General features: G+C 51.6%; 1 protein-coding gene across 1 annotated transcript in view; it reads right to left on the bottom strand.

Annotated features, from left to right (window-relative positions):
- LOC141731344 (uncharacterized) overlaps window positions 1-13,046 on the bottom strand; it is a 204,839-nt gene that overhangs the window by 185,307 nt on the left and 6,486 nt on the right. The window contains exons 3-4 of the mRNA XM_074555964.1: window positions 5,325-5,489; window positions 4,387-4,746 (exon numbers count right to left, since the gene is read on the bottom strand). Coding sequence (XP_074412065.1) covers window positions 4,387-4,746; window positions 5,325-5,489 — 525 coding nt within the window. The remainder of the gene's footprint in view (window positions 1-4,386; window positions 4,747-5,324; window positions 5,490-13,046) is intronic.

The raw sequence follows: 13,046 nt of genomic DNA, 5'->3' as shown, positions 1-13,046 counted from the left end.
CTCTGAGCAGGGACAGCACAAAGCCTTTTCCACTTGCCTCCCTCATCTGGCCGTGGTCTCCCTGTTTATCAGCACCGCAGTATTTGCCTACGTGAAGCCCCCCTCCATGTCCTCCCCATCCCTGGATCTGGCACTGTCAGTTCTGTAGTCGGTGGTGCCTCCAGACCTGAACCGTCTCATCTACAGCCTGAGGAACCAGGAGCTCAAGGATGCCTGAGAACAAAGATGACTGGGTACTTTTCAGAACCAAAAAAAAAAAGCGTTTGTTTTCTGCTGCTTAGTTTTCAGAATTGAACTCATGACTGGCCCAGTCTCTTCCTTCTCAGGTCTTTGGTGATGCCTATGGGTTGTTCTTGCCATAATGTGCTCAATTAAATGTTTCTATTTACCCCTCACCTAATTCCCTGTCTGCCTCTTGAATTGGATCCAGAAGCTCTGTATTCCAGGATCTGTACTATTGCTTTGTTTGAACAAAATAAACGACCTTGCAGAGCCCTGTTTTTCTGGGATCCCAACTCTGGGACCTGCATGAAGTTATAGGGGGGAAAGGGAAGGGTCCCAGCACAGCAGCACTGGCAGGGAGCAGCAGCACTTGGTCCTTTCAGAGCTGCTCTTCCCAAGTCCACACTCTCTTTCCCAGCCCTTCCGTGGGTGCCAGGCTGGAGTGCTCTGGCAGCTTGGTCACTGTCCTGCTGCGTGTCCATGCTGTGACCACAGGCAGGGACAGGCCATGGGCACTGCTGGGACACAGCTGGGCTCCAGCACAGCAGCTCCATCAGCAAAGGGCATCTCCTGAGGGCAGGGAGGCTTTGCCCTCTCTCCATTTCCTGCTGTCAGCAATGTGCCCCAGGAATGCCCTGGCACAGCAAAGCCCAGTGCCTGGGGCAGGGGGGAGTGTGCAGGGGGGCTCACAGCAGTGTCCTGGCACAGCCAGAGCTCCCGGGATAGCCCTCAGGGAGCAGCAGAGCAGGGCCTGGGCTGTGTCTTTGTTCTGGGGACAGCCAGGGCAATTGTCCCACACCAGCCTCTGCAACCACCATTGCCAGCACTGGCCTCTGCCCTCACCTGCAGGAGGTTGTTTGTCCCTGCACGGAGGGACACCAACTGACCAGGCCAGCAGTCTGTGTACTGAGCTGTGTACTCAGCTCTGTACTGAGGAGACTTCAGGAGTGCATCATGTGTGTGTGTGGGGAGATGAACCCCAGTGAGCACAAACACCATCAGCAGCACCCGGGAGTGGCACAATTCCAGTGGCACAAACAGTGCCTTGAGGCCACTTCACTCAAGAGGAATGTCCTCTGGGAAACCACCTGAATTCTTTGCCTGGCTGTGCTGAGGACTGCATGGAGAGAAACATCCGGGGCAGGGAGGCTCCAGGGAAAATGCTCAGGACCACCATGGACTGCACAGAGAGACATTGGAGTGGTGGCTCTGTGGGGAGAAATCACAGCTGCCTCCCTTCTGAACCACTCTGAGGACCTAGACAGGGCTGTGCTGTGTCCTGGGCACTGAGCTGGCACTGAAGGATGTGGAAAAGGCCTTTGGTGTCAGGGATGTTGAGAAGGCTGGGCAGTGTCACTGTGAGACTTCTCTCAAAGCCCTTGGAAAGGCCAGAGCCATCCCAGAAGGTCCTGGGCACCTGGGAAGGGCAGACTGGAAGCAGTCTGCCGACATGTGGCAACAGCTCTCTGGCCACAGAGAGCAAGGCACAACTTTCCCAGGCATTGTCCTGGGGAAGGCAGTGAGAAGATCATAGAAAAGAATGATAAACAATTCTTATCTTCGCTTGCTGCACCTGCTGTTGTGAACATGTGGAATGTGTTATGGAGATTTGTTTACCAAAGGGTAATTTATTAATTAGCCACTGGTGATGGTGTTTGGATTCAAGGACCAAGTGAGTCCACCTGTCTGGTGACTTTCTGTAAGAGCGATGGGTTTCTTAATAAGTAGAGTATAGTAAAGTGATTGATCAGCCTTCTGAGAATCATGGAGTCAATGCTAATTATTACCCCTTTGGGGACTGCTGGTTACAAGTGGTGAACCCTGATGTGACCCAGGGGGAGCTTGTGGTTGTGAAAAGGTGCCTGCAGAAATGAGCATCCAAATTTCTACAGGGGGGGAACATCAATACAAACTTGACCTGGAGCAACCCAGACAGGGGGCCCTCCAGGAGCCCAAAGTTGAGGGATCAGAGAGAGGAAACTCAGGGCTGGGTGTTTTTGCTTCATCTTGGTCATTTGTGTATTTTGGGTCCCTGAATCTTGGTGTTTTGGAGGTTTATATGGGTGGCAGATTCCTGGTGACTTCCAGGACTTGGGCAGTAGGAACTCCCTAACCCAATGTGCTCATACATTGTATTTTTCCCCAAACCAGGATTTCTCTTTCCCAAACCTTGGCTGGATGGAGAAGGAGGCTGTTAGGAAGATGTCTGGGGACACATAGGCAGGTGAGGAGGAAGTCAGTGCCCCTTTCCCCTTCTCTTCTGCTCCCTCTCCCAGCCGAACACGGCCCCTGGCTGCAGGACAGCCCTGCTGCTGATGCCATCCTGCTGGGGATGCACAGGGGGGATCTCCTTCCCTCTGGCATGGAGGCAAATCCCATCTCTTTGTCCTTCCTCCCCCAGACAAGCAGCTGAGGATGGAGACCAGGGAGGACAAATCCCCATGGCAGCAGAACCTCATGGAAGAGGCCGTTTTGAGCAACTCCACAGCACAGGAATTGAACAGGAAGGAAAATCCCTGGAGACCCTGCAGGAGGAGGGGCTGCAAACCCAGCCTGGGGTGCTCTGAGGAGGGAAGAGCCACCCTGTGCCAGGAAGGTGGACAGAGCTTCAGCCAGAGCTCAGAGCTGGTGATCTGTGGAGCAGCTTCATGATGGAGAGAAGCCCTGCAAGTGCTTGGAGTGTGGGAAGAGCTTCGGGCAGAGCAGCACCCTGATCTGCCACCAGATGATCCACACTGGTGGATCCCTATGAGTGTGGGGAATGTGGGAAGGACTTCAGCTGCAGCTCTGCCCTCACCATCCACCAACGCGTTCGCACTGGGGAGAGGCCCTACAAGTGTCCCGAGTGCCAGTGGAGGTTTCAGACCAGCTCCCATCTCCTCCCTCATCAGTGGATTCACAGGGAGGAGAGACCCTTCCACTGCCCCAGCTGCAGGAAGGGATTCAAGCACAACTCCACCCTCGTCAGGCACTGGTGCTTCCACACTGGGGAGAGGCCCTGTGAGTGTCCCCAGTGTGGGAAAAGCTTCTCAGACAGCTCTGACTTCAGTAAACACCAACAGCGTCACTGGTAAGGGAAGCCCTCCGAGTGCCCCAACTGCAGGAAGGGCTTCGTGCGCTGCTCCAACTCCATCCCCCATTGGAGGGTCCACGTTGGTCAGAGCCCTTCAGACCCACATTCCCAGTGACCTGAATTGGGAAGACACTTGGCTAGTTATCCCTTTGTTAAGGCCCTAATTTTCTTTTGATTGATCTTGATCCCTTACAACAGTCAAAATTGGGGGAAAAATCAACAAATTCATTGAAGGCATCTAAAGCCTCACTTTTTACAAGTGTTTCAGGGGAATCTGGGATTCAGGGAGATACTTGGGGGGTTTTGGGAGTATTTGATGTGGTTATCTCCCTTTCTTGGCACTCAAAGAGATGAGAGGGTTCAATCTATCACCTCAATACCCCTCAATGCCACTGAAAACTACTCAGTCCCAGCCAAAAATTCCTCGATTCCACAGCCCCTCAGGGTGGAATGGGGTTGGAAGAGGATTGGGTGAAGTGTGCTGCAAATCAGGAGGGGTGAGATGGTCATTGGGTGGGGTGGGATGGGTGGGATGGGGTTTGGGTGGTGTGAAATGGGGGAAATACGGCTTGGGAAGTGGGTCTTGATGTCCAGCAGGGGTGGGATGGGTTGGGACTGGGGAGCTGGGGTGTGAAACGAGACAGCTAAAGTTTGGGGACGATGAAGGGAGGGGGAACCCGTTACCGAATGTGTTTTTGGATATGAAAACAATGACACCTCCCACGGCCCCAGAGCTCAGAGCAGCTGAGATGGTGCCGGACGCAAGGCCAACTGTGGATCTTTCTCTCCCTCTCAATCTTCTCCTGATTTCCTCTTCTCAAAATCCACACCTTCTCTGGGCAAACTGTTCCAGGAGGGTCTTTTTTCTGAATCCCTACCTAAACCTACTCTCTTTCCATTTGGATCCAGTCTCCCTGGTCCCTGGTCCTGTCCTTGCCTGCCCTCGTACAAAGTCCCTGCCCAGCTTTCTTGTAGGTTGCCCTCAGGTACTGGAAGGCCACAGCTCGATGAAGTCTGAGTCTCTTTGCCAGGCTGAAGAAGCCGAGCTGTGCCAGCCTTTCCTTGCAGGAGAGGAGCTGCAGCCCTGGTACCATCTGGGTGTCCCTGCTGGGCCCCCGCTGCAGCATGGCCACGTCCTCGCCGTCCGTGCCGGGGAGCCCGGCAGAGCCGGCGGCAGCGCTGCAGGTGCAGGGTCAGCGGCAGGGAGGAGACACGGCCCTGGCGGCGGCTCCGGGAGCAGCGATTGGCGCTGGGCCGCCCGCACTGCAGAGAGCCGAGGCCCCTATGCCTGCCCTTGTGCCCAGGGCGCCTTTCCCCGCCGCTCGCCCGCCCGCTTGGGGGAAACGCCCCCTCTGCCTCCCCTCGGGGCCGCCCCTCGCCGCTGCCCCGGGGGCTCCCCAGCGCCAGCTGGAGGGGCCCAGGCCTCGGCCTCACCCTGCTCAGCCCAAGGCCTGGAAAAGCAGATTCAAACACCCACCCAAAAAGTGCCCCAGGATTCCAATCTTTTCTCTACAGCACTGCTTTGCTATCAGAGTCTGCATGGGATTATAAAATCACCAGGAGAAAAGAGCATGAACAAGTTCTGCTTTGGCAGTACCTCAAGGCTTTGAGGGAGAGGGTGTGGTGCTTACTCGCTCAATGGGTTGCACAGAAAGTGTTGAAATGGTAAAAATAGTACAAACCCCTTAGAACTTGGAAGGAAAACCTGAAGCACTGGCAGCTAGCACATCAGAAACACCTGACTTTTGCTCCTCTCTTGCACCTGAGAGCTTCCTGGGCAGGGGCAATTCTTCCAATGGCCATGGCTAGAAAGGGCAGCGAGCAGATGGATTTAGCTTCTCCTGCCAGCCGTGAAATGTCAGTTGTCATTTGTGTGCACTGAGGATTCCGTTTCAGACTCTGAACTGGCGCAGCTGCTCCTCGGGCGCTGCTCTCATGCAGGCGCGGTGGTGCTGCTGCAGCTGTCCCGCACACAGGGAGGGCTCTGGAGCCTCCCCGGGGCCACCAAGGAGTACAGGAGGGAACGTACCCGGAATCTGGTGCAGCACCGTGGGGTTGGGGGGATCCTTCGGTCTCTTTGATGGGAGAGGGAGCAGGGCAGATGGAATGAAGATGAGACAGGGATCAGACAGCCCCACACCAGGCAGCATTTTCTCCTCTGAGAGCTCCTCTGAGCTTAGCGAGCTGGTGAAACCTGTGGAGCAAATGAGACCCAGGAGTGAGGGAAAGGCTGGCTGGGAAGGAGTCAGATAAAGCCTGTGTGGGCATTTCTCTTTCCAAGGGGCTCCTGGGAGACAAAGGAGACAAGAAGGATGTCCCATCCCACGACATTTCCTGGGATATGCTTTGGTGGTGGCCTTGGCAGTGTTAGTGGTCTTAGGTTATTGGGAGGACTCTATGATCTTAAAGGTCTTTTCCAATGGAAACAGTTCTGCAATTCTAAACCTCCATTCCTGCTTTTGAAGCATGCAGTCCCAAATAGACCCACATTTGTGTTTTTAAGGAATTTAGCATCTACCATTCCGTCATAGAAATCAGGCTTTTAATGCTCTCAGAACACTTGAATTCCTTGATCTTAAGCTGTGTATTTGAACTGAGGTGCTTTTATTCAGAAAGGTTTGACCATGGGATAAATGCAGGCAATTCAGCCACAATGGCACTTGCTTCATCTGCTTTTCTTTTTCCTTTCCCCATGGGTGGCTGATTTGGGACTATTTGTCTTGTACTTTGAGTTCTGGCTCAGACTTGCTCATGCATGTTCTGTAAAATCCTATCTACTCCTTTGTAGTGAAAAATGCTTGCAGACTGGTGGGAATTGCTAGAGACAAGGCTTACAAACCAGGGCCCAGTATGATTAGCCCAGTATCCCTGCTTAAATCCCTGCTCGTATTAAAAAGGAATGAGCTATTCTAACTCACTTGTCCCCTCCCTCACCCCATTTTTTTGTAGCTCTTGGGGCAGTCCTGTGTGCCATTCCTGCTCTTTGTTATCAAATGTGTGAAGGCATGGTGCTGCTGTAGCTGCAGCCTGAGTTCAGTGGGAACATGTCCAAAGCACTGGGTCCCACAGCAGTGGGCACGGTGAGAGACTGGCCTCTGCTGCCATGGCCATCCAGCCTGGAGAGTGCAGCTGCTGGGGCTTCCCCCATTCTGCCAACAGCAGTCTGCCTCCAGCACGTGGCCTGTATGGCCATGATTTTGCCAGAGTGTGGAAAATGCATTGTTTGAATGTATTTTGATGGTGTCTGACATCACCTGACTGGAGCAGTTTGGTGGGCAGGACGCCCTGTGGGCAGGGCCATGGCAGGGATGGGTGGCTGGCACTGGCAGTGTTATTTTCCCAGACAGACTCCTGGTACAGCTGTGGAGGAGGGCACCAGCAACTGTATCAGCCCAGCGAGCAGCAGCACATGGAGGAGACCCTCATCTGCAAAGAGCCCCTAATCCCTTTGCTCCCCCATGTCAGCGCAAAATGATTCCGCCGCAGGTGAAGGGCTGCTGCAGGCTGGAGACTCCTGCAGCCAGGCCTTGTTGCAATCTCCTTGCTGCAGCTGTGCCTGGGGGATGTTGGCCTGCAGCAGCACTGCTGATGCCTGGGAATGCTGCTGGGCTCAGAGAGGCATAGTGTGTACAAAAGCTGCATTCAAAGCGAAGATGGTGAGACCCCGGAGCTGCTGGCAAGGGCAGCAGCTCTTCTTCATTCTGTGCAGGTGAGAGCCCAGCCTTGGAGCCTGTCCCTGGGGACAGGGAAACGCCCTGAGCATAAGTTTGAATTTTCAGGGACAGTCCAAATGAGAATTGCTTTGTGTTGCAATGTTGGGTTTGGGTGTGTCTGCAGGAAAGAAAGTGGGAATAAGCCCCTTGAACAACAAAGGAGAACTCTGCATGGCCAATTTACACCCTACAGATACACTGATCATATCAGCCCACTGAATATTGGGGGCATCTAATGCAGAGTGCAAAGCTTCTTTGAATAGATAGGAGAGATGAGACTTGAAGAAATAATTTTGCAGATTGAGAAAAAGGGATCAGCCCCAGGGGTCCCATAGACTGGACTTAGTTCTGCCAAATCAAAGGTGTCAAGGATGAGTTGTTTTTACCTCCTCTGTTGGGGAGTATTTCAGAATGACTGCCCCTTGCCATTTCCATTAAGAAAATTTGGAGTTTTCAGGAACTGCCAGGATCAGAAATGTTGTGAGGTAGATCATGTTTATGTTGGGTTCAGGTGTCTGTGCAATAAAGAACGCAGAGAAAAAAAACCCCAGAGAACAATGAAGCAAAGCAAAAGAGGAACGTTTGAAAGGTCAGTTTGTTCCCTACAGCTCTCAGCCAACTGATTTTTGGGTCATCTACTGGGGAGTGCAAAGCTGCTTTTACTTCCACTGCCCGGTGTCAGAACCCAGGAAATTCCTCTGGCTGCCCTGGAGGACTCAAGTCCCCCAAGGGCTCAGAGACCTTGGCACAGAGCCCAAGACCCCTGTGCCTTTGATCTAGCCCTTGGAAAAAAGGATTACCAACCTTATATGAAGAATTACAAGCCATGAAATTTTCAGTAGAATAATAGTTAGCTTGTCACAGGGTGAAAAATAGATTTTTGAAGCTTTTTGAATGAGGGCTTGGGGTCCCAAGATGGAGGAATTTGGGTGTGCCTTGTCCTTTTTCCTTCTTCCTAGCCTCAATCTTCAGCTGTGATGTTGGCACTTTTAGACTGGTTTGGAGTAGAAAATTGTCTAACATAGATGACAGGTACTGGAAAGTAATGGTAAACATTGTACACGTAGTTTTTAGTAAAAAAAGGTAACACCGCCTCAGAGGCAGGTGGAGTGCCTCTGACATTCTTGCTGAGCGGACCTCGGCAGGTCAGGAGAAAGAAGTTTATAGATAAGATACAAGAAACAACCTTGAGACCGAGAAATGAAGAGCTCTGACTCCTTCTTCAACCGCCTGGCTGGGAAAAGAGACTTTCTAACTTAACTTGGGGTCTTCTGACCAGCTAGAGTCCTGAGAGCCCCGTGCCATTGTTTGTGTCCCAGCACTTTGTTTGATGTGAAGAGAATTAAACAAAATCCCACACCAACAAGCTGCAACCTAGAACTGAGTAGGAATTACAGAAATAAAGGCCCTGAAAAGTAGCTTTGGAAAGGGTCTCCTTCCTATGTTATAGGTAAAAGTTAAGTTAAATAAGGGTATAGTTCAATTATATTGTATTAATTATGTTAATTGTATTATGTTAAAGGAGGGGCGGGGCTTATTACAATGTGCTAGGAGAAGGATCCAGGGTTTGGTGGAACAGTGGTCTGGTGGGGAAAGGTGAGGTCAAAGCTGGATTGGATGGAAGATCTGACCAATCATTCGAAGCCCTGTAGAAACGACTGGTCCAGAATGAACGGTGTTTAAGAGCAATGAGAAGCCTGGAAATGGACCAATCATCATGCGGATCCAAAATGGATCAATCCTGGACTCAAAAGGGGCTAAAAATGGGGGGGGTGTTCAGTTGGGTCAGGGTTCTTCTTTTTGGCTACTTGTTTGGGTTTTTTTTGGGGACAGCCCAGTGCACTTGGGGTTAGTGTACTGTTCTGTTTTTGGCTTGCTGTGTGGGTGCCTGGGCTTATCCTGGGTACTCCGTTCCTTGTAGCTATTTTAATAAACAAGAACCTCTTTTTCTGGAGAAAGTTTGGTCTTGTTCATATTCATAACACCTAGACAGTGTGAAACGCTCAGGCCTGGCCCGTCTGGGCTTAGTGCTGGCTGCCCTTGGCAAGGGAATGGAAGGGGATGGAGTTGGGGTGGGGTTTTGCAGCCATGGAAACGAGAGAACCATGGTGAGCATGTCACAAAGGGGCAGCCCCACGCTGGGCTGGTGCAGGTTGTGCTGGACACGGCCCCAGTGGCAGCAGACACGTCTGGATCTGCCTCTCTGTGCTGAGTGACAGTGATTGGAGTAACCCGGCCTTGCGCAAAGACTGGGACCAAGCTCCCAGCGCTGACTGCTCTGAGAGCATTCCTAAACTCAAACCCAGACACTTCTGCCAGGCAGAAGCACGGGTTCAAACATGGGTTTTACTGGAAAAGGAAAGACAACTGAAGGAAAAGGTGAGGATAGAAAGGAGATGGAAGGCCAGAGCCAAATGGAAAAAAATCCCCCCAGGTTTCAAAGAAAACTGGTCCATGGTGGTCAATGCTGACTCTGTGTCAGAGTAGGTGGCTGACAGCTACAGATGATCCTGCAAGGATGCCCTGAGGCATCACAACATTCTATCATTAGTTTCTCATTTTTGACAGTAGCCAAATCACTCCTACTGTCAGCCAGGACAGGGACTGTGGCCATAACTGACTACAGGTTGGACATGGTCGTGAGATGCAAATTCTGTTGTTTTCTTTGCCATCAATTTTGGGTCTCATTACAGATAAATTTCCCATTCTTCCTCTGCTTGCTGATAGGATCTGAGCCTGAGGGTGGGATTACGGTGCTACAGATACGCCAATAAGGCCTGCCTGCTTGATTGGAGATCTTTGTGGTTTGCAGAAATAACATCACAACTCTGAGAGTTTTCCTGTGGATTCACAGGCCAGCCTCAAGAGGGAATCTTTTTTCCCCTTTTTATCATTGGAGGCTTCCAGCTTTCCCTTCAAACTTGCTACCTCAATACTGCTAAGAGGAATTAAATGCAGGCTAGTTCCATGGGAAATAAAACCAAATAAATTTTCTTAATAATTAAAAATATTCCCCTTGAGCACCACACCCATTAGATGTGTTGATGATAAAGGTGAGAGTTCACCTAACTGACTTCTCTCCTTATGAGCATGGCTCAGCCTCACACAGAGGTGAGGGGGGAGCTGGGCCAATCTCTGCTGGGAGGAAGGGTCTTGTGGCAGCCCAGAGAGGCTGTGCACATTGCCAGGGAACAGCTGTGCCCTGCATGTGCCCCTTCACTGAGCTGTGCTGCTGCCAGTGTCCCTGGAGCTGTGGGGCTGCTGAGCTGTGGGGCAGGCAGAGGAGCAGGAGGGTGCATGTGCAGCTGAGCCATTCCTGGAGAGCACAGGGCTCTGGGATCCCTGCTGTCCCAGGGCAGCCCAGAGGCCAGGCTGTGCCTGTGCCAGCTCTGGGCAAGTGGCTCAGGGTTTTGCCCTGGCCTGCCTCAGTGTCTGCCAGCAGGAGCATGTTTCCCTGTGCAGCTGTTTAGAAGTTTGCAGGAAATGTGTCCCAGGAAATATGGAGCTTCAGATGCTTTAGGTTTGCATTGTGGCCTCTGTTCTATTTTGTGTCTCCACTTTGCAGGCCTGACTGGCTACCCTCTTGCCAAGAGGTTTTCCCTGGCAAGTTCCTCTGTGCTCCTTCCCTCCAAGCCGTTGCCTCCCATTCAGAAGAGCTCTCCTCCTACCAAGCCAAGCCCAACATGCAGCAGAGAGCAGGAGAATGGGGAAAATGGCACCGGCTGGGATGAGGAGAGGAGAAAAAAACAGGAGGTGAGTTCAGAGGGAAAAGGATATAAGGTAAGGAGACCAAGCAAAGTCCTGTGTGGCAAATGTTCAGTTTATGTGCTGTTGGCAGAGCTCGGAGAGCTTTTCCCTGTCAGGAACTGACCCTTTCAGTGAAGTTTGAACAGGTTCTGGTTTGTCTCTTTAGCTGGGCCAGAAATGATGGGATACTGAGGATGAGTGAGCACCTGCCCCTGCTGCCTCCAGCCCCATTCCTGGCCATGGCATGGGGGCCCTGGAGCACCTTGGGCAGACAGAGAGCTTGCAGAGATCAGCAGGGCAGGGGAGCTCTGCTGAACTTCCTCAGTGCCAGGGAGCCTGAGATGATGGATGTGTAGGAGCTGGAGAGCAGCCAGCATGCTGAAAGCTCAGCACCACCTGGGCTCAAAGGCTGCTGGGGAAGTGTAGAAGGGAAGGGCAGCAGCAGAAGAAATGAGGGGCTTGAGAAAAGCAGGTTTTGACATCCTGCAGAATGGCTTTGTGGGGTCTTGGCTGGAGATCAGCACTGGCTGTGAGACAGCTTAGGGGCAGGGATAGAACAGTGATCTAAAGCCACTGCCATGCCATCCAAAAGGGCAGTGGAGGCAGTGGCACACCAGAACATCCTGATGTCAAACATGTGAATGCCAGCTGGGAATGCAGCTACACTTGCAGAGGAGTGAGCATGAGGGCAGAGGTGGCAAATGTGTGACATGGTCTCTCCCTCACTTCGTGTTCCCTTCCCCATCCTGGGCCAAGCTGGACGATCCGTTTGACATTTCCTGGCAGGTCCCAGTTAAATGCATGGCTAAATGTCTTGAGGCATGAATGGGGGCAAGGCTGGATGCTTGATCTGATCACTATGTTCTATTCTTTCCAGACTTCCTTGCTGTATTCCAGGGGTGAGGATATGAAGAAGGGGTCACTGAGACCACCTCTGATCCCCCCCATACGCAGGGCAGTGAGTCCCCCTCTTGGCAGTGCTGCAGGGTCCCTGCCAAGCTCTCCTCAGCTGGAATTCCAGGAATCCCAGGAGATGAGGTAAGTCAAGGTGTTTGCTGCTGCAGTTCAGCTGTTCAGCTCTCTCTTCGCATCTCGTGGGATCATTTTGCCCAGTCAGGTGTCCCATGTATTTAGGCAAACCTGTGTGTATTCTCCATTTTGGCCATCTATGATGATCCAGCACAAATGATGATCCAGCACAATGTCAAAGGCAACACCAATGTCCTAAGAGCAGAGGTGGTGGTGGGGAAGAGGAGGCAGGGCTTCAAAGCACCTCAAGATGGGTCCTCTGGTGGGCTTGGCTATTGAATTCCTCTGTAATTGTTGTGGTGACATTTGGGGACTGTACTGCCTGGGATAGGGTCCTGCAGGTCTTTGTTATCCTTGGGCAAATACTGGCTACTGGAGAGGTGTCTGCAAATTCAGGTGCTACTTCTGTAAACATCAGGTGTAACTTCACTGTGCCTGTGGCTCCACAATGAAATAAGATGCCAGATAAATTTTGCAGAATAGATGTAAAATCTGATGTATAATCCGATTGGTATTTAATATTTTGATCTGGGCTTAAGATCAACGAGGGAAAGGTGCTATGGAAGAGGCATAGGACTGTACCTGATGGAAAAATATTGGCTTGGATATGCAAAAGAAAATGAAGCTATTACCGTTATGCAAGAGCTAACAATAAAGAGGGAGTCACAGAAGTGTCATGCCAGTTGCGAATCTTTAGTGGGGCTTTTAAGGTGTGATCTGAACATCCTTCCCTAGCAGCTGAGTTGGAAACCAGTCTTTGTTTTCTTGAAAGAGCCAGCAGGTGTAATATCATTCTCAGGAGACAGCAGTGCTCTGACCACATGTAGCACGAGGCTGTCACTAGGGTAAGGCACAAGCAGGCAAAGTCAAGCTTTGGCAGCTGTACAAAAGTAGCTGCCCTCCAGAGTCATGATGCAGCTCAGCAGCTCTTGCTGCTTCAGAGAGGCTTCAGGAGCCACTTGGCTCCAAAAGGAGAGGCAGCAGAACTAGGGAGTTCTGATGCAGGTAGAAGAATTACTGCTGTGTTTTAGCTGGAGCTTGGCCACCTCTGTGTGACTCCAGCAATGGCAAACTTAAGGACAATGAATTAGCTTTGCATCCTGTTGGGTTTATGGGTTGCATTTCCTCCTTTATCATAGTGACCATCCTAAGAAGTTTTGCCTCCTTTCATGGTACGCCCATTCTCTCCCTTTTCTTTCTACCTCCTCACATATTCTTTTGTCCTCCATTTTCTCCAGGCCAAGACCCAGCTGCAGAAGCAA

The sequence above is a fragment of the Zonotrichia albicollis genome, chromosome 20 (assembly GCF_047830755.1).
Source record: "Zonotrichia albicollis isolate bZonAlb1 chromosome 20, bZonAlb1.hap1, whole genome shotgun sequence".
NCBI lineage: Eukaryota > Metazoa > Chordata > Aves > Passeriformes > Passerellidae > Zonotrichia > Zonotrichia albicollis.
The sequence above is the reverse complement of the archived record's forward strand: the minus strand, read 5'-3'. Positions and strand labels throughout refer to the sequence as shown.